Source organism: Salmo salar, chromosome 21, assembly GCF_965601325.2.
Source record: "Salmo salar chromosome 21, fSalSal1, whole genome shotgun sequence".
NCBI classification, from domain to species: Eukaryota; Metazoa; Chordata; class Actinopteri; order Salmoniformes; family Salmonidae; genus Salmo; species Salmo salar.
Window position 1 is genome coordinate 35815751 of NC_138311.1, and position 21795 is coordinate 35837545.

At 44.1% G+C, this 21795-nt stretch overlaps 1 protein-coding gene across 9 annotated transcripts in view; it reads right to left on the minus strand.

Moving 5' to 3' along the window:
• LOC106582262 (nck-associated protein 1) overlaps positions 1 to 21795 on the minus strand; it is an 89993-nt gene that overhangs the window by 21459 nt on the left and 46739 nt on the right. For all 9 annotated transcript variants that reach the window (XM_014165160.3, XM_082967134.1, XM_014165159.3 and 6 more), the window contains 5 exons: positions 16740 to 16872; positions 7133 to 7252; positions 4592 to 4731; positions 3578 to 3709; positions 2036 to 2254 (listed from right to left, as the gene is read on the minus strand). In XM_014165160.3, coding sequence (XP_014020635.1) covers positions 2036 to 2254; positions 3578 to 3709; positions 4592 to 4731; positions 7133 to 7252; positions 16740 to 16872 — 744 coding nt within the window. The remainder of the gene's footprint in view (positions 1 to 2035; positions 2255 to 3577; positions 3710 to 4591; positions 4732 to 7132; positions 7253 to 16739; positions 16873 to 21795) is intronic.

Below are 21795 nucleotides of genomic sequence, written 5' to 3' on the forward strand. Positions count from 1 at the left end.
TTAGAAACTTTCTGTCCAAAAATGATGCAGATAAATTAATCCATGCTTTTGTCACTTCTAGGTTAGACTTCTGCAATGCTCTACTTCCAGGCTACCCAGATAAAGCAATAAATAAACTTCAGTTAGTGCTAAACACGGCTGCTAGAATCTTGACTAGAACCAAAAAATGTGATCATATTACTCCAGTGCTAGCCTCTCTACACTGTCTTCCTGTTATTAAGGCAAGAGCTGATTTCAAGGTTTTACTGCTAACCTACAAAGAATTACATGGGCTTGCTCCTACATATCTTTCCGATTTGGTCCTGCCGTACATACCTACACGTACGCTACGGTCACAAGACGCAGGCCTCCTTATTGTCCCTAGAATTTCTAAGCAAACAACTGGAGGCAAGGCTTTCTCCTATAGAGCTCCATTTTTATGGAATGGTCTGCCTACCCATGTGAGAGACGCAGACTCGGTCTCGACCTTTAAGTCTTTATTGAAGAGTCATCTCTTCAGTAGGTCCTATGATTGAGTGTTGTCTGGCCCAGGAGTGTGAAGGTGAACGGAAAGGCACTGGAGCAACGAATCGCCCTTGCTGTCTATGCCTGGCCGGTTCCCCTCTCCCCACTGGGATTCTCTGCCTCAAACCCTATTACGGGGCTGAGTCACTGGCTTACTGGTGCTCTTCCATGCTATCCCTAGGAGGGGTGCGTCACTGGAGTGAGTTGAGTCACTGACGTGATCTTCCTGTCTGGGTTGGCCCCCCCTTGGGTTATGCCGTGTGGGAGATCTTCGTGGGCTATACTCAGCATTGTCTCAGGATGGTAAGTTGGTGGTTGGAGGTATCCCTCTAGTGGTGTGGGGGCTGTGCTTTGGCAAAGTGGGTGGGGTTATATCCTGCCTGTTTGGCACTGTCCGGGGGTATCGTCGGACGGGGCCACAGTGTCTCCCGACCCCTCCTGTCTCAGCCACCAGTTTTTATGCTGCAATAGTTTTTGTGTCGGGGGGCTAGGGTCAGTCTGTTATATTCTTGAAATATTTCTCCTTTCTTATCCAGTGTTCTGTGTGAATTTAAGTATGCTCTCTCTAATTCTCTCTTTCTTTCTCTCTCTTGGAGGACCTGAGCCCTAGGTTCATGCCTCAGGACTACCTGGCCTGATGACTCCTTGCTGTCCCCAGTCCACCTGGTCGTGCTTCTGCTCCAGTTTCAGCTGTTCCGCCTGCGGCTATGGAACCCTGACCTGTTCACCGGACGTGCTACCTGTCCCAGACATGCTGTTTTCAACTCTCTAGAGACAGCAGGAGCGGTAGAGATACTCTGAATGATCGGCTATGAAAAGCCAACTGACATTTACTCTTGAGGTGCTGACCTGTTGCACCCTCTACAACCACTGTGATTATTATTATTTGACCGTGCTGGTCATCTATGAACATCTTGGCCATGTTCTGTTATAATCTCCACCCGGCACAGCCAGAAGAGGACTGGCCACCCCTCATAGCCTGGTTCCTCTCTAGGTTTCTTCCTAGGTTCCTGCCTTTCTAGGGAGTTTTTCCTTGCCACTGTGCTTCTACACCTGCATTGCTTTCTGTTTGGGGTTTTAGGTTGGGTTTCTGTACAGCACTTTGTGACATCAGCTGATGTAAGAAAGGCTTCATAAATACATTTGATTGATTGATTGATGGTTCACCGAGGATGTTGGCTCAAGCAGAAATCCCCATTCAAACTCAATCGCAGCGCACAGGACATTTATTTGCGTTTGTTTGAATCAAGGAATCAAATCTGTTATTCACAGACAGGCAGAAAGAGGACATTTATATTGTTTTGTGAATGTATTGCTTGAACCAGTTGGTGTAGAGGCTGGTGATGGTGGGTTTGGGTTAAGGGGGGTTAAAGAGTTAAGGGGGGTTAAGGAGTTAAGGGGGGTTAAGGAGTTAAGGGGGGTTAAGGAGTTAAGGGGGGTTAAGGAGTTAAGGGGGGTTAAGGAGTTAGGGGGTTAAGGAGTTAGGGGGTTAAGGAGTTAGGGGGTTAAGGTTAAGGGCTTAAGGGCTCACCAGTTGGTGTAGAGGCTGGTGATGGTTGGTTCTCCGTGACTGTCCAGATGTTGTGTCTGCTGCAGCAGCACGTTGTTGAACACCCTGGTGATATCTATCTGAACATAGTTCTCTATGCTCTGGAGCACAGTCATGTAAGCCCTGACACTGGTCAGCAGCTCAGATGGTTTGGCTATCTCCTGGGTCGCCTGGTTATACATGGTCATCCCCACGATAGACCTAGAGAAGGAACAAAACAGGATCAATCAGTCAATCAATCAAGCAAAGGCATGATGAACAATTCTTTATATTTCACTGACAGATGCAGAGGGAATTCATCATGTCCAGGAATTTGATATTTGACTGGCAGATCCAACAGTTAAGATTGGAATAATAGGGATCAATCAATCAAATGTACTTATAAAGTCCTATTTACAACAGCAAATGATCCCTGTTACTGTTAGTTACATGGACTCCAGGGAGTTTGGGCGACTCTTCAACAACGTTCAACAATAGCTGTATTGTTTTCCCTAATGCCTAACCTTTCCGTATTTCTACATAGATAACTTGGTGTGGAGTGGGCAGATCTGATCCAACATGGCAGGGTTAAAAAACTATGGCACAATAAGTGGTAAAACACTTTTTCACACCCTGACCGAGCATTAGGAACATTTTGTAAATAACTAGCCACTTTTCCCTTCTGTCTGAAGTGTGCTGGGAACTGGGAACCTAAGAGCAGTAAAACTTTTATCCTGCGCTGATCTGGAGGAGCAGGGCGGAGTGGTAAGTGGCGGTAATGGGGTATGTGTGTGAGCTCTCTCCTCTCTGGGAAGCCTGGACAGTGGAGGGGTTCACGGCACTGTGGAGGGGCCAGCCAACGCACCCACGTGTCACACACACACACACACACACACACACACACACACACACACACACACACACACACACACACACACACACACACACACACACACACACACACACACACACACACACACACACACACGCCAGCCAAAGCACCAACGTCACAACCCCAACTCCCACAGTGGAAAATACATGTTACTCTCCAGCACAATGTTTATTTAATTGGACCAGTCAGGCCCCATTCTGGATGCATGTCAAAAATCACTCTGACCCCAAAAAACGTTTGTCTGTTGGACCAATAAATCACAGATAAAATCAGAAACCCCGGAGAGGTTTTTTGTTAAACTCTGTCTAGGGATTTTAATTAAAATGAACAAATGGATGACAATGTTCCTTGATTTATAACAATAAACTAAGCCTCCTTCCTTTTGCATGAGATAGTCAATGGATTGGTGTTTGGGGAGGAGAGACAGGTTTCATAACTGACCAGCTAACGTTACAACACAGTGGGAAGCAGTCAGACTACCTGTAGGAATTCACTCATAGCCTCCTGTGAGGATTGGTGTTTTAACAGGAGAGTGGATTCTCTAAGTTTGTGTGTGTGTGTGTGTGTGTGTGTGTGTGTTCGTGCACATGCGCGATCATACATAAGCGTGTGTGAGCATGAATGTGTGTGTGCAAGCATTTGTGTGCACTCACTTGGTGAAGCGGATCTCCAGGTGTGAGGTGAGGTACTCCCTGGGAGTGAAGGTGTGTTCCCATATCACCATGTTGGGTACGTAGTTGATGGAGAAACACAGCTCGGATAGCGCTGTGTGGAGCTTATCCAGGCTAGGAACACAGACAGTTAGGCAGACATTAAAACCTCATTTTGTTCAGATTAAAGGGGAAATCTGTGACAGAGCAAATGGATTAAGTTCCTCCAGCACCACAGCTAATGTTGTTTTTACACATCACTTTTTTAGCCCAGACCTGAATCTATATTATGCTAGTCCTGGTCATGGTCTGTTTCTATGCCGCTTACTGGAAGCTGAGAATTAAGAGTAGAGTAGTAGAGTTAGGACCAAATTCAAGTGGAATACCCAGAGCAGGGAGGGCAAGTGAGGGCAAGTGGTATTTTTAACACAGAGTGGACGATGAGGTTGCAAAACCATGTCTGCATCCCAAATGGCATCCTATTCCCTATGTAGTGCATTACTTTTGACCAGTGTCCACGGGGCTCTGGTCAAAAGTAGTGCACTTTGTAGAGAATAGGGTGCCATTTGGGACACACACAGACCATGACTTACAAAACCATCCAATAATAGTGCGCTGTTGAAAATATCTGAAAGTGGATAGGTGGTCATGGAGAGGAGGACAGGTAGCCTAGTGGTTAAGAGCGTTGGGCCAGTAACAAAAGGTCGCTGGTTCAAATACCCGAGCAGACTTGGTGAAAAATCTGTCCATGTGCCCTTGAGCAAGTCACTTAACTGTAATTGCTCCTGTAAGTCACGCTGGAAAAAAGTGTCTGCTAAATGACAAAAATGTAAAATGTCTCCATTTCATCTTTCCTCGATTCCTCGAAATTGGAGGAGAATATCCAAAGTTACCTTCCAGTGGATGTTCCCCTCCAACTTGTTTTGAGAAAGAGCAGAGAGGACGAATCGAGCATAGACACATTGGGAAAGAGTCCCTAACCTCACTTAGGGACCCTACAGAGTGTACACTACTTACTTGGTGACCAGCAGCCTGTTCTTCCTCATGCTCTCTACTCCAGGCTTCTCTCTCTCAGGTTCTCCTTTCTTCCCAGTCTGCTTCTTTGACTTCTTGTTCACCGCCTGACTGATGGTTTTGGCACAATGTTTTGGCAGCAGCTGCAACAGGAGCACAGCAGGGACAGGAAAACCCCTTTAACACCCACAGACCAATAAGGAATGAAGTGACAAATGATGTTTCCAAGGCACTTAGTTGGAACGTGCACAATGTAGGTTATATCGTGTTCCATTTACTAGGCTTGCGCAGCATACCATATACCGGTATATACGGTATAGAAATTATTTCTTTGAAGTTTTTCAATAAATGTGAATATTTGTAGCTACTTAAGTAATTACCCGCAGTCAATTTGTGCAATACGTTAGGAGATAAAGCAGATTGCAGACTTCATTTTACCTGTCACATTATTTTAAATGATGAAGCTTACCATAGTTCCCCAGAACAGTTGAGCCAGTAAATAGCACAACAGGAGACAGCAGGAGCTTGTTGAACCCATAGTGTTCTATATCTATCAGAGTCTCTGCTGTGCGGAGCACATGAGCTGATGAACTTACACTTGGATACAATTCACTACTAAATGTTTGCCATCAGATATCTTAATGGCTTTCTGCCAGAAGTCAAAGAGATCTGGATGAGTTCTGTACAGCTGGCATTTTTTCCCTGTGCTTCCTATAGCGTTTTCCCCCCTCCTCCGTTCTTCTCCCATCTGCTCCGTGTACACACTCCGCTCTTCTTTCAGTAAAGCATGCATCACAACTTTCTCCATTTGCACAATTTCTCCAGTCCACTTTCACTTGTAAAATGTCCACACTCACTGAAAATGACATTCAGTAACAACAGGCTATGCTTTTATAACTTTATGAGCTGGATTTGCCGGTCTTTGCAATTAGCTTATGTTTGGTTTCGCACGTTAGCATTTAGCTAACAGCTTCTATATGATTTTGCTATTAGTTCGTGCTAATTCTGTTAGCATTCTGGTAATAGCGGCCCAATGGGCTTTTCTTGCGTTTTTAGCACACCCTTGTGTGTTATCCGGTAATACAGTAAATCCCAGGATGCGAGAAGGATGGTATAGCAATATGAACATCTGGATACTGCACAAGCCTATTTATCTGTACATGACAGAAATAGAATTATGAAAAGTATCTGACTTAAGACCTACATTGAGTCATCAGTTGACAAATTTAAATGGCTAGTAAATAGGTCCAACATACTAACATACAATAGTTCCAACACACAGATAACAAGGCATGAACTCAATGTACCTTACGGCCTGTTTTCCAGACTCAGATTAGGCCTAAATGACGAGGCTTAACCTGTGTCTGGGAGACCGGCCCTTCTCAGTAACTTTAATAAATGAGATGGCTAGGAATGACACGAGAGCAGACCCAGACCACTCCTACCAAACAGTAAAAAAAAATGTCATGTTAAAATACATTAGACATTTCATAATGACAGAATGCATTTGAAACTTCAAGCAGAGTAAAACTTTTGTATGACTGTGTGTATGGCCTAATGAAATTATTTTATCGACAGGAGTGGGAAAAAAGGTGCTTGTATATTAATAAGCAAAGACAAAGACGGCCTCAACGATACGTAATAAAATAAAGATCGGCCTCAACGATACGTAATAAAATAAAGACGGCCTCAACGATACGTAATAAAATAAAGACGGCCTCAACGATACGTAATAAAATAAAGACGGCCTCAACGATACGTAATAAAATAAAGACGGCCTCAACGATACGTAATAAAATAAAGACGGCCTCAACGATACGTAATAAAATAAAGACGGCCTCAACGATACGTAATAAAATAAAGACGGCCTCAACGATACGTAATAAAATAAAGACTGCCTCAACGATACGTAATAAAATAAAGACTGCCTCAACGATACGTAATAAAATAAAGACGGCCTCAACGATACGTAATAAAATAAAGACGGCCTCAACGATACGTAATAAAATAAAGACGGCCTCAACGATACGTAATAAAATAAAGACGGCCTCAACGATACGTAATAAAATAAAGACGGCCTCAACGATACGTAATAAAATAAAGACGGCCTCAACGATACGTAATAAAATAAAGACGGCCTCAACGATACGTAATAAAATAAAGACGGCACTTCAACAAGCCTATTTCACACCATAGCCTGCTGAATTTGTAAGACGACTCGTCTTTCATTTTGATTTTGGCACAAATTAAAATGTGGCACTGACTCGTCCATAGATTGATGTTTCAGCATTGTATCAATTAAGAGTTCAGCCTTCGACTAGCCACGTGCGACATGCACGAGCAGTTACAAGCCTGCTCGAGTTAGCGGCAGACGGACGAGCAATATCCACCATTGTAGTGTGGCTGAAGCCTGATCTGGAAAGTGAAGCTAACTGAAGCTGGCTAGCTTTAGAAAATCCTGAGTAGATCAAGCTTGTATCGTAATATAGCCCTCTGGTCGCTTAGTGTGGACTTTGATTGATCACAATAACAACAGAACCTCACCTGGTCGCTGAGCGTGCATTGCTCGGTGCAGATGTCTGTGATAAGGTTGCGGGCCTGTTTAGCCATCTCATCCAGAAACATGTTGCACAGGGACAAGCTACGGTCGCCTATGTGATGCCTCTGTAGGAAGGAGGGAAAAGGGGAAGAAAATGTTATCCAGGGTAAAGCAGTTTGCACTATAGGAGATTGGATGGTTAGGTGAACGGCTGTTTGTTAGCCTGGTCCCAGATCTAACTCCTTCAGTATTTGTCAATGCCAAACAGATCTAGGACCAGACTAGCTGTTTGTGAATAGCAAAAAGTTCTAGGTAGGTAGAGAGGTCTGAGTGAACCTGTCATTCATAGGTATCCAACCCTTAACAGTACACACTGACTGAACAGCACACACTGCCATGCTCTAAAACTGGTCACACAGTCTCCACAAACAACTCTGGTCAAACAGAATAGCTCACAGAATAGGGCTGCGGGCAGCTGAGCGGAAACGGGGGAAAACTAAACTTCCGGAGGACCTATCATGCTTCCACTCCCTCCTCTCTACCTTCTCTTCCTCTGTGTCCGTGCTAAAGCTGCTTTCTATCACTCTAAATTTCAAGCTTCTGCCTTTAACCCCAGGAAACTGTTTTCCACCTTCTCTTCCCCCCTTAATCCTCCCCCTCCTCCTTCCTCACGGATTACTTTGCCAACCACTTTGAAAAGAAGATCGACAATATCCACTCATCATTCACTCAGCCTACGGAGTCCACTGGTCCAACTCTCACAGAACTACCCGCCGCCGTGACCTCCTTCTCCCCTCTCTCTCCAGATTAAATCCTGCAACTAGTAATGTCCAGCCGCCTGACAACCTGCTCGCTCGACCCCATCCCCTTCTCCAGAACATCTCTGGAGACCTTCTCCCATTCCTCATCAAGATGGCCAATGTTGCTCCCCTCCTCAAGAAACCAACTCTTGACCCCTCTGATGTCAAAAACTACAGACCAGTACCCCTTCTTTCCTCTCTTTCCAAAACCCTGAGCGTGCTTTTGTGAGTGAAATGTTATGTTTGTGTATCAAATCAGTGCTTAGAGCATTGGGCCAGTAACCAAAAGGTTGCTGGATCGAATCCCCGAGCTGACAAGGTAAAAATCTGCAGTTCTGTCCCTGAGCAAGGCAGTTAACCCACTGTTCCCCGGGCGCTGAAGACGTGGATGTCGATTATGGCAGCCCACCCCGCACCTCTCTGATTCAGAGTGGTTGGGTTAAATGTGGAAGACATATTTCATTTGAATGCATTCAGTTGTACAACTGACTAGGTATCCCCCTTTCCCTTTCCCCAAATCAATGCTACTTTTCTAATAACCAATTAGATAGGTTCATGCAGGTGACTGACTGATTGTGTATGGAGGAATCCTCACTATCACTGATAAGCAACTTGGCAGTACACTCAAAATGTTGCTATGGGAACAACCGAGGTATCTCAGTTTCAAGGTCTCAACTTGGAGAGAGAAATCCCCGTGAGGTATGGGTCAGCCACATGTGCGAACCACCGGTAATGATTCATTAATTATGCTAAATCATGCAAATATAACTTGTCTGTGTACAGTATAGCTGTATATAAGACAACTGCTGGGACTGCCCCAAGGGAGCTTCTGATAGACCTGTACGGTGTGCAGAGTTCGTTGTAACCTGTTGTAAGCTTGCTGATAAAAGAGTGATTCATTTAAGCTGGACCAGGTGTCCCTGGTGTTGAATTTCCACCACACTTTCTATGACCAACTCTCTCGTTATCTCTCTCAGAACGATCTTCTTGACCCTAACCAGTCAGGCTTCAAGACGGCTCACTCAACCGAGACCTCTCTCCTCTGTGTCACGGACGCTCTCCGCTCTGCCACAGCTAACCCTCTCTCCTCATCCTCCTAGATATATATCCACTGCCTTCAACACTGTCAACCATCAGGTCGTCCTCTCCACCCTCATAAGGCTGGGCGTTTCAGGCTCTGCACACTTTTGCATTGCGTCCTACCAGGCAGGTTGCTCAGACCAGGTGACATGGAGAGGAGTCTGCATCATATGCTCTCAATACTGGTGTCCCGTGGTTCAGTTCTAGGCCCCGTCCTCTTTTGTCAACACACAAAGTCACCCGGCTCCATCAAATCCTCACATGATCGCTCCCATCATTGCTATGTGGATGACACTCCCAGGTGGCAACATGTCTGCCAGGCACGCAGAGATACATCTCAGCTTGGATGTCAGCCCAAGACGGAGCTGCTCTTCCTCCCAGATAAGACCTGCCCGCTCTAAGACCTCTCCATCACAGTGGGCAACTGTGTCCCCCTCCCAGAGTGCAAAGAACCTTGGCATGACCATGGACAACACCCTGTCATTCTCTGCAAACATCAAAGAAGTGACTCGCTCCTGCAGGTTCATGCTCTAGTCGACAACATCCGTAGAGGTCCCCTGTTGCTCAGTTGGTAGAGCATGGCGCTTGCAATGCCAAGATAGTGGGTTCGATTCCCGGGACCACCCATACATAGAAAATGCATGCATGACTAAGTCGCTTTGGATAAAAGTCTCTGCTAAATGGCATATATTACACTGAGTGTACAAAACATTAAGAACACCTTCCTAATATTGAGCGGCACCCACTTTTTCCTTCAGGACAGCCTCAAATCGTCGGGACGTGGATTCTATTAGGTGTCGAAAGCATTCCACAGGCATGCTGGCCCATGTTGACTCCAAAGCTTCCCACAGTTGTGTCAAGTTGGCTGGATGTCCTTTGGGTGGTGAATCATGTTGAGCGTGAAAAACCCAGCAGCATTGCAGTTCTTGACACAAACCGGTGCACCTGGCCCCAATTACCATACCCCATTCAAAAAGGCACTTAAATATTTTGTCTTGCCCATTCACCCTCAAATGGCACACATACACAATCCATGACTCAATTGTCTCAAGGCTTAAAAATCCTTTAACTGGTCTCCTCCCCTTCATCTACACTTATTGAAGTGGATTTAACAAGTGACATCAATAAGGGATCATAGTTTTCACCTAGATTCACCTGGTCAGTCAATGTCATGGAAAGAGCAGATGTTCCTAATGTTTTGTATACTCAGTTGATTATTATAATAGAGTACGACCCTTCCTCACACAGGAAGCAGCAAAGATCCTAATCCAGGCTCTGGTCATCTCCAGTCTAGACTACTGCAACTCTCTGTTGGCTGGGCTCCCTGCTTGTGCCACCAAACCCCTGCAACTTATCCAGAATGCCGCAGCCCACTTGGTGTTCAACTTTCCCAAGTTCTCCAATGTCACCCCGCTCCTCCACACACGCCACTGGCTTCCAGTCGAGGCTCCATGGTGCTTGCCTGCGGAGCAGCAAGGGGAACTGACCCTCCCTATCTTCAGGCTATGCTGAACTGAAACCCTACACCCCAACCTGAGCACTCTGTTCTGCCACCTCTGGTCTCTTGGCCATCCCACCCCTACAGGTCAGCTCAGTCCAGTGTTCATTTTGGATTTAGTCGAGTCTTAGTCATTTTGACAAAAACATAATTAAGTCTTAATCATTATTCAAATGACGAAAATGTGACTGAGTCTAGTTATTGTCAAAATGACAAAAGCAGCAGCGAATTTTAGTAAACTAAATGCCCTTTTATTTTAGTCACATCACATTTGTATTGTCTCAAACTATAGTAAACTAAATCACTGACTTCCATGTGCACAAACACACAGCCTTTTACTACCAACGTATTGTTCTGCATAACATCATTCTCTTCCCAACAGCACAAACACACAGTACATAGCCTTTTACTACCAACGTATTGTTCTGCATAACATCATTCTCTTCCCAACAGCAGAAATATGACAGACATATACAGTGCTGTGAAAAAGTATTTGCCTCCTTTCTGATTTTCTCTATTTTTGATATTGAACATTAACAGATCAACCAAAACCTAATATTAGATAAAGAGTTTAGAAATAACAAAAAAATATATAGTTATTTTATTTATTTAAAAAAGTTGTGCAACACCCAATTCCCCTGTGTGAAAAAGTAATTGCCCTCTTACACTCAATAACTGGTTGTGCCACATTTGACTGATACCAAATGCTTCCTGTAGTTGTTGATCAGTCTCTCACGTCGCTGTGGAGAAATGTTGGCCCACTCTTGCTTTAACTCAGAACTGCTTCTGATACAGAGCAGAATTCATGGTTCCTTCTATTAAGGCAAGTTGTCCAGGTCCTGAGGCAGCAAAGCATCCCCAAACCATCACACTACCACCACCATGCTTCACCGTTGGTTGAAGATCTGATAACATTCGGTATCAAAAATAGAGAAAATCAGTAAGCGGGCAAATACTTTTTCATGGCACTGGTATTAGAATATATAACAATTATCTGGCCATGTAAATGACTATTTCAGCCTACATTGACATTACATACAAAACAAACAGACACACTCAAGCACAGACAGAGAGACAGAGGAGAGAGAGAGAGAGAGGCACAATCACCAGATGGTGCAGTAAAGTATTGGCGAAGTAGTATGGGTTACACCTCCCTCACTCATCCCCTCATTGACATTGTTATCATCATTTCACAGACGCCGCAGCCACATTGATGCCTAAAAGTATAATGGGAGCTAATGACTGTCTCAACCAATGATATAGTTGAGTCACTAAACTAAAAGTCTTGAGTCCCAGTGCTCGAGTCTGAGTCTCTGGGTCCACATTAACTCAAAATAAAGATATTTACCCAGTCAGATATAGTGTAGTGGCAAGAGGAATTTAGTCAATCTATTGTTTGCTCTCCCTTTTATGTGCCACCAAATGTTTGCATATAGACTACTGGTAATGTTACCAGGGCCACGTTCAGTTGAAAAATGTTCTCGAATGTTGAAGATAGAAATACCATGAATAGAGCCAACGTTATTCCTTACTCAACATGTCAGAGGCAGGTTTGTTCTACATAGCATATTTCTATCTGAACATTCTAAACGTTGCGTCCTGCTGAACGCGCCCCAGGTTGTTAGCTATAGCTAGCTAATAAGGTAACTTGACTGAACAAATTGTAGGCTAAACAAATAGTTAATAGTCCGGTCCACAAGTAGCTAGGATTTAAAACAGCCCGCAATATGATTTATGGATGTAAAATGCAGCCCACCAATGCATGATAGAAAAAAAAAGTAGTGGCGGTATTATGGGTCATGTCTTTTGAACGGTAACCTAAGGGCTATTTTCTCTGAATAAAAGAGCGGGAATTGTCTACTTTGGCTACAGAACCTGTATATGAAATGCAGCGGGAAAAGTGGGAGGGTTGAACGAGACTACATTTACTGTTTGGACATGGACGGCAGAAAAAGCGCTTAGGCAGTCCGCCCAATACTTTTTTTAATGCAGAAAAAACCCTGCCAATGGTGGAACCATCTTCCCCCTGAAGCTAGAACCCGCCCGATTCCCTGCCCATCTTCCAAAAACATCTGAAACCCTACCTCTTCAAAGAGTATCTTAAATGAATCCCATGGCAGTTTGCTCTTTAAACCATTCAGTTTGGTCTTTTTGAAAGTCATAGAGGGTGGGGGAGTTATTTGTTCCCCCAGGCATGGAAGACATGAACAAAGGTTGAAATTTAAAGCTGTGAGTGACAGGTCTCATTTCTCCCTCAGGCCACTGCTAACCGGCAGACGTCAGACTCTATATTAATACTGTGTGTGTGCTCCTTACACAACATACTTCAATTATTATCTAGTCACTCAACATTTTCTGAGAAGAGTTCACATGGAATAGCTTTCTTTCTAACAATTGTTGCATTTTAATTTTTGTTGAAATGATTATGGCCTAAAAAGGTTAAAATGCTGAGGATTTTTTTAAATAAATAAATCGGATGTAAAATGACGTTTAGCTGCCAAAAGAAGAAGACAAAAAAATCGAATTAGATGCCTGAGACTGACCTTTCGCTGAAGTTCTGTGACCTTGGTTGCGTCCCAAATGGCATCCTATTCCTTATGTAGTGCACTACTTTTGACCAGGGAACAAAGTAGGGAATAGGGTGCCATTTGAGATGTATGAGCCCCAGAGGTGGGGACCAAGTCACTATTATTTGAGTCACAAGGTCCAAGTCTCAAGTCGAGTCCCCAGTAGATCCAGTCGAGTCTGGAGTCAAGTCCAAGTCGTGCATTCTAAGAGCAAGTCAAGTTGAGTCAAGTCACGTTTTTTAAAGTCAAGTCAAGTAAAAAAATGTATACAGGCAACGACTTGTTCAACTAAAAATGTGTCTATTTATGGAGGCTACCAGACAGCCCTTTATTTTGTCTACAACACACTGATTATGTAATAATACATTAACAACCAATTCCAAACAAGACTCACAAGTACATTTTGACATAGCAAAACACCAGTAGGCCTATGTTAGTAATTCTTGCTTGATGCCCCATTGCTGGTGAGCTTGCAAAGTAAACGGTTCAAATTCTTGATCACCAAATCACTTGATTTTCAGAGCCGCATATTTTATTTTATTTTTTATTTGACCTTTATTTAAATAGGCATATGAGACTATTTGATATTCATTTATGTCAATCATCTCTCCCTACAATTTGACGTTTGTGCTGCAAACGATCCTATAGCTGTACAGAAAATCAGCAATCTGTTCACTCCGCAAATGTAGCCTGTCATTACAGCCAGAAACGGTGATGCATTTTCAAAACACAAGATACAGAAATAAACTGCGTTTTACATTTGGAGCTGAAAGTCATTCATGTTAGCAGTCAATATCAACTAGGGATATTATGACACTCACTTCTCTGGAGGTCAGAGCAAGCAGGATCATAGGTCTAACTGTATGCAGCAGAGGTTGCAGGATCATAGGTCTAACTGTATGCAGCAGAGGTTGCAGGATCATAGGTCTAACTGTATGCAGCAGAGGTTGCAGGATCATAGGTCTAACTGTATGCAGCAGAGGTTGCAGGATCATAGGTCTAACTGTATGCAGCAGAGGTTGCAGGATCATAGGTCTAACTGTATGCAGCAGAGGTTGCAGGATCATAGGTCTAACTGTATGCAGCAGAGGTTGCAGGATCATAGGTCTAACTGTATGCAGCAGAGGTTGCAGGATCATAGGTCTAACTGTGTGCAGCAGAGGTTGCAGGATCATAGGTCTGTGTGCAGCAGAGGTTGCAGGATCATAGGTCTAACTGTATGCAGCAGAGGTTGCAGGATCATAGGTCTAACTGTGTGCAGCAGAGGTTGCAGGATCATAGGTCTGTGTGCAGCAGAGGTTGCAGGATCATAGGTCTAACTGTATGCAGCAGAGGTTGCAGGATCATAGGTCTAACTGTGTGCAGCAGAGGTTGCAGGATCATAGGTCTGTGTGCAGCAGAGGTTGCAGGATCATAGGTCTGTGTGCAGCAGAGGTTGCTGGATCAGATGGAAAGCATGATCTGTCTGTAGCCTTTTTCTTACTCACAAATATTGTCATTAATTCTCCAGAATGTAACATCTTCATCAGGTAAGTACTGAAGGTAGTGTGATGTTACAGCTATCTTTAGACATATAGCCAGTACCAAAACTGAGGTATACAATTATAAACCACCCAAACTAGGCCTATCTGAAATTTGAAAATGATCAATGAAATCACCAGCTTGTTGTGGCAAAGATATGTCCGTAGCAGATTGCTAAACGGTACTTTATATGGATAATATTAATGTAGGTATGCTACTCTCTTTTTGCCAGGCAAAACTGGAGAACATCAAACAAGCTCTTTCTGGTCACTAATCTGAATATGTGCGTCTGCCTTTGCGCGCCAATGCTGGTGACTGGTCAACCGTTAAGACACACAACTTTTTGGTTCTGAAGCACAGATTAGAAGTTTTTGAAACAAGAATTTGGTCCAATGCCGTAGGCTAACGTTAGGTGACCAGATCGAATAAGCAAAGGTATAAATATAAACAGTATGTATGTGGCCTATTAAAAATATGTATGAGAAATATATATTTTTCCCATTCAGTTCCACACTCACAAGCCCCCAAAACCTTCTCACTGTGCTAGCTCAGCCGACCTGTGTTGATTGACAGTTTGCTGGTTCAATCAGAGGGAAGAGTGTGCGTTTCACTAGCCAATCAGTTTTTTTGCAATTGCGATACTGTCTCTGGCTGCATGTAGAGCAATCCATGGAGACTCTGTGCCACAAAATGAGTGACAAGACGTTACAAAACCTGCCCAGATCATTTTAAGTAATCATTCTCAAGTCAAAGTCGAGTCCCGAGTCTTGAGGCTCGAAGTCCAAGTCATGTCAAGTTATTTTATATCAAGCAGAGTCTCAAGTCATCAAAGTTGTGACTCGAGTCAGACTCACATCTCTGATAAGCCCTGGTCAAAAATAGAACAGGGTGCCATTTGGGACACAGACCTTTTACTGTTAATACAAACCACTGTAAAAAGTTCCGTGCAAGATGGAAATATTCTTGGAAACATTTAATGCTTTTCCAACATAAATAAAGTTTGCAGCTGCCCAAAGCTATGAGGAGTGGACATAGGAAGAGGAACATTTTGAAAACACGCTGAGAGAGGGAGTTTTGTGAAATCCAAGCCTATGGCTCTATAAATCTATTTTATTTCCCTAAGTGCACTCAGACAGCTCCTAAGCAAAAGGCCCTCCTTTGACCACTCTGCTCGGCCACATGAGAACGCCCATTGTGCCACTTCTTTTGGTACTGTTTGTCAACCAATTAGGAGCGAAAATATGCCTTATTTACCAAACTAAATGGATATTGGGCTCCATGTTTGGCAGGAACAAACATGAATGTGCCTGGCGTATTTCAGCAGAGAGGGAAACAGAAATCTGTTGTGGAGGCTGTGTGAGCGGAGGGCTTTCACATCCCCCTGGGAGTAGCTAGTAGCTGCACCAGTGTATGGTTCAACTACAGATTTAATAAATCATGCTTTTCAGCCCTCTACTTCTCAGTACACATCCGGGTACATGGACCACAGCGCTGGACGCTTCGTTACACAACATTCCACAACCCCAGAAAATTTGCAGTTACTTTCCTGATTCTCTGTATGACTCCATCCTGCTGCTGCGGAAGGAGACAGAGGCTGGGTCCCAAATGGCACACTATTCTCTATTAGTGCGCTACCTTTGACCAGGCAAAAGTTGTGGCCAAAAGTATTGCACTAATAGGGAATAGCATGCCATTTGGGATGCAGCCGTGGGCCCTAGCAGCACTGAGACAGAGCTGAAGGAGACTTTCCCAGCCTGTGTGAGACATCCTGTGAAATGGCCTGTTTCTCTGAGACTAGCAGTCCCCCCTAAGAGCTACAAAACTAATGAGAGAGATGAGTCCAAATGGAATAGGCTGCTACTGCACCAATATATTTTACTTAAGATTCCAATTCTTGGAAAGACATCTAAAAAAACATACAAAAACATTCATCTTTACATGTCAGGGGCCATTACATGTATTTCATGTATTCATTTATTTAACTTAAAAACATATTTTGCAAGGGCGACCTGATCAATTGAATATGTTGTGTTGAAAATACATTTCTTTAATAAATGACTATCGCAGAGTGACCGGCCAGACCTTAGTGATGCTTACTGTGATGTTTTGTGACAGTGGTAACATCGTATCTCAATGGGACACTCACCTCCTCAGGACAGAGCTCATGGGTGCAGCTCATGAAGTGGGTACAGAGCAGAGGGAAGGAGATGGAGTGACGAGACTGGGATGGCAGCTCCAAACACTGCTGGAACATCTTCTCAAATGCACGACTGTAAAAGCTATCAGAAGGGAGAAGGACAGAGAGAGAGAGGGAAAGAGGAGGAGAGGGAGCGAGAGAGAGGGAGAGAGGGAAAGAGGAGAAGAGAGAGAGAGGGAAAGAGGAGGAGAGGGAGCGAGAGAGAGAGGGAAAGAGGAGAAGAGAGAGAGGGAAAGAGGAAGAGAGAGGGAGAAAGAGGACGAGAGAGAGAGAAGAGAGGAGGAATAGAACGAGCATGAGCTGCAAACTTCAAACATCCATCTGGTACAATCATATTTAAATCTGTCCAACCCTCTCCTCTCCTGTGCTGTCTCCACCGAACATAAAGAAAAATAACATAACAAAACCTCTAACAGACAGTTACCATGGGGTTTTAGAGGATGAGTGATGGCTATATAGCCTATTAGCTTTTACTATGTTTTCCTTGTAAACGACTTTAACTGAATATGGAGGTAGATGTAAATGTAGCCTCCAGAGGTAAACCTCCCACTTGCACACTGCAACTTTGATCCAATCTATTTCTATTGATGTCGCGTCTTCTGTTTTTACTTTTATATGTACATTTCATGTGTTTTTATTAGTATTTTACTTTTCAATTAAATTGCCCAGCAATGGCTCTAAATAAATCTGAATTCATTATTTTAGGAGATATGAAGCGGGGCATGCTTACATCTGTATCGGACTCTTTTAAAGAACTGTGTGACTCTGAATCTGGCACAATTAATGAATGCACCTACAAGATCAAATCCCAGAGCACCTAACAAACCAACGCTATTGGACATTCTTCTAACGAATACCCCTCACAAATACACATGGACTGGGATATTCTGTAATGATGTCAGTGATCACTGTGCAATAGCTTGTGTTAGAAATACAAAAATGACCAAAGCCAAACCCCGTTCTATTTTTAAGACATTTTAGACAGTTTGATAAACAAGCGTTTACATGATCTGATTCCCAATGTTGACACCGCCTGGGAATATTTTTATATGACATTTTTGTCCATTTGTAATCAGCATGCCCCTGTGAAGAAATGTAGAATCAGTGGAAGGGACCATCCCTGGTTTTCTGATAACTTGGCAGAATTCATTTGAAATAGAAATGTCTCTTGGGCTCAAGATAGACATACAAATCAAATCAAATTTTATTAGTCACATGCGCCGAATACAACAGGTAATACAACAGGTAATACAACAGGCATTTTACCTTACAGTGAAATGCTTACATACGAGCCCCTAACCGACAGTGCAGTTTCAAAAAATACGGATAACAATGAGAAAAGTAACAAGTAATTAAAGAGGAGCAATAAAAAAAATAATAATATATACAGGGGGGGTGCCGGTACAGAGTCAATGTGCAGGGGCACCGGTTATTTGAGGGAGTATGTACATGTAGGTAGAGTTAGTCACTTTAATTATGCATAGATGACAAGAGAGAGTGGCAGTGGTGGAGAGGGGAGGGGGCAATGTGAATAGTCTGGGTAGCCATTTGACTAGATATCATAAGGTGAATGCACCAATTTGTAAGTCGCTCTGGATAAGAGCGTCTGCTAAATGACGTAAATGTAAATGTAGATGTTCAGGAGTCTTATGGCTTGGGGGTAGAAGCTGTTTAGAAGTCTTTTGGACCTAGACCTGGTGCTCAGGTATCGCTTGCCGTGTGGTAGCAGAGAGAACAGTCTATGACTAGGGTGGCTGGAGTCTGACAATTTTTAGGGCCTTCCTCTGACACCGCCTGGTATAGAGGTTCTGGATGGCAGGAAGCTTGGACCCAGTGATGTACTGGGCCGTACGCACTACCCTCTGTAGTCCCTTGCGGTCAGAGGCCGAGCAATTGCCATACCAGGCAGTGATGCAACCAATCAGGATGCTCTCGATGGCGCAGCTGTAGAACCTTTTGAGGTTCTGAGGATCCATGCCAAATCTTTTCAGTCTCCTGAGGGGGAATAGGTTTTGTCATGCCCGCTTCAGGACTGTCAAGTTGTGCTTGGACCATGTTAGTTTGTTGGTGATGTGGACACCAAGGAACTTGAAGCTCTCAACCTGCTCCACTGCAGCCCCATCGATGAGAACGGGGGCGTGCTCGGTCCTCTTTTTCCTGTAGTCCACAATCATTTCCTTTGTCTTGATCACGTTGAGGGAGAGGTTGTTGTCCTGGCACCACACTGCCAGGTTTCTGACCTCCCTACAGGCTGTCTCGTTGTTGATGGTGATCAGGCCTACCACTGTTGGGTCATCGGCAAATTTAATGATGGTGTTGGAGTCGTGCCTGGCCGCGCAGTCATGAGTTAACAGGGAGCACAGGAGGGGGCTGAGCACGCACCCCTGAGGGGACCCTGTATTGAGGATCAGTGTTGGCAGACGTGTTGTTACCTACCCTTACCACCTGGGGGCGGCCCGTCAGGAAGTCCAGGATCCAGTTGCTGAGGGAGATGTTTAGTCCCAGGGTCCTTAGCTTAGTGATGAGCTTGAGGGCACTATGGTGTTGAATGCTGAGCTGTAGTCAATGAATAGCATTCTCACGTAGGTGTTCCTTTTGTCCAGGTGGGAAAGGGCAGTGTGGAGTGCAATAGAGATTGCATCATCTGTGGATCTGTTAGGGCGGTATGCAAATTGGAGTGGGTCTAGGGTTTCTGGGATGATGGTGTTGATGTGAGCCATGACCAGCCTTTCAAAGCACTTCATGGTTACAGATGTGAGTGCCACGGGTCGGTATTCATTTAGGCAGGTTACCTTAGTGTTCTTGGGCAGAGGCACTATGGTGGTCTACTTAAAACATGTTGGTATTGCAGACTCCGACAGGGAGAGGTTGAAAATGTCAGTGAAGACACTTGCTAATAGGTCTGTGCATGCTCGCAGTACACGTCCTGGTAATCCGTCTGGCCCTGCGAATGTTGACCTGTCTAAAGGTCTTACTCACATTGGCTACGGAGAGTGTGATCACAGTCTTCCAGTACAGCTGGTGCCCTCATGCATGCTTCAGTGTTACTTCCCTTAAAGTGAGCATAGAAGTAATTTAGCTTGTCTGGTAGGCTCGTGTCACTGGGCAGCTCGCGACTGTGCTTCCCTTTATGTTCTGTAATAGTTTGCAGGCCCTGTCACATCCGACGAGCATCAGAGCCGGTGTAGTACAACTCCATCTTAGTCCTGTATTGACCCTTTGCCTGTTTGATGGTTCATCGGAGGGCATAGTGGGATTTCTTATAAGCTTCCGGGTTAGAGTCCCACTCCTTGAAAGCGGCAGCTCTAGCCTTTAGCTCAGTGCAGATGCTCCCTGTAATCCGTTGTTTCTGGTTGGGGTATGTACGTATGGTCACTGTGGGGACGTCGTCGTTGATGCACTTATTGATGAAGCCAATGACAGATGTGTACTCCTCAACGCCATTGGAGGAATCCTGGAAAATATTCCAGTCTGTGCTAGCAAAACAGTCCTGTAGCTTAGCATCTGCTTCATCTGACCACTTATTTTATAGATCTAGTTACTGGTGCTTCCTGCTTAAATTTTTGCTTGTAGTCAGGAATCAGGAGGATAGAATTATGGTCAGATTTGCCAAATGGAGGGCGAGCGAGAGCTTTGTATGCATCTGTGTGTGTGGAGTATAGGTGGTCCAGAATTATTTTCCCTCTGGTTGCACATTTAACATGTTGATAGAAATGAGGTAAAACTCATTTAAGTTTCTCTGCATTAAAGTCCCCGGCTACTAGGAGCACCGCCTCTGGGTGAGCGTTTTCTTGTTTGCTTATGGCAGAATATAGCTCATTCAATGCTATCTTAGTGCCAGCCTCCGACTGTGGTGGTATGCAAACAGCTACAAAGAATATAGATGAAAACTCTCTCGGTAGGAAATGTGGTCTGCAGCTTATCGTGAGAAACTCTACCTCAGGCGAGCAATAGCTCGAGACTTCCTTAGATATCGTGCACCTACTGTTGTTTACAAAAATACATAGACCACCGCCCCTGGTCTTACCAGACGCTGCTGTTCTATTCTGCCGGTACATCGTATAACCAGCCAGCTGTATGTTGATATTGTCGTCTTTCAGCCACAAGTCCGTGAAGCATAAGATGTAACAGTTTTTAATGTCCCGTTGGTAGTTTAATCTTCCCAATAACTCATCCATTTTATTGTCCAAAGATTGCATGTTTGTGAGCAGAATTGAAGGAAGTGGGGGTTTATTTGGGGCGGCAGTGGTTAGAGCGTTGGGCTAGTAACCGAAAGGTTACAAGTTCGAATCCCCGAGCTGACAAGGTACAAATCTGTTGTTCTGCCCCTGAACAAGGCAGTTAACCCACTGTTCCTAGGCCGTCATTGAAAATAAGAATTTGTTCTTAACTGACTTGCCTAGTTAAATAAAGGTTAAAAAAAATAAAAAATCGTAAAAATTTGATCGCCTCCTACTCCTCAGAAGGCAGCCCGGCCTCTCTTTCTCCGCCTCCTCTTCACGCAGGTCACTGGGGCCGGGGCCTGTTCCCGAGGGAGCCATATATCCTCCGCCTCGGGCTCGTCAGAGTCGTGAAAGGAGAAAAAGGATTCTGCTAGTCCGTGGTGAGTAATCGCAGTCCTGATGTCTAGAAGTTATTTTCAGTCATAAGAGACAGTAGAGGCAGCATTATGTGCAAAAATAGTAAAAAAATTTAGTTTCAAACAACGCAGAAAAACAAACAATCGGTTTCTGCTCCAGCACCATTTTACTCAATGCTCCTGTTGACTGGGCCTCCTTCAGAAAAAAATTACAGGATTGATCAGGAAGTCCAAATCAGATTTCTATCTAAATACAGTCACAGAGAACCTTAACAACCCTACCAAGTTTTGGAAGCTAATCACATCAGTGTCAGGTTCTAATGTATCCTCTGGCCTTCCTGACCATTTAATGATGGATTCTAAAGAAGATAAAGACAATATTGTTTGGGGTTTTTAACAAGCACTTCATATCTGCTGGTTCAGTTT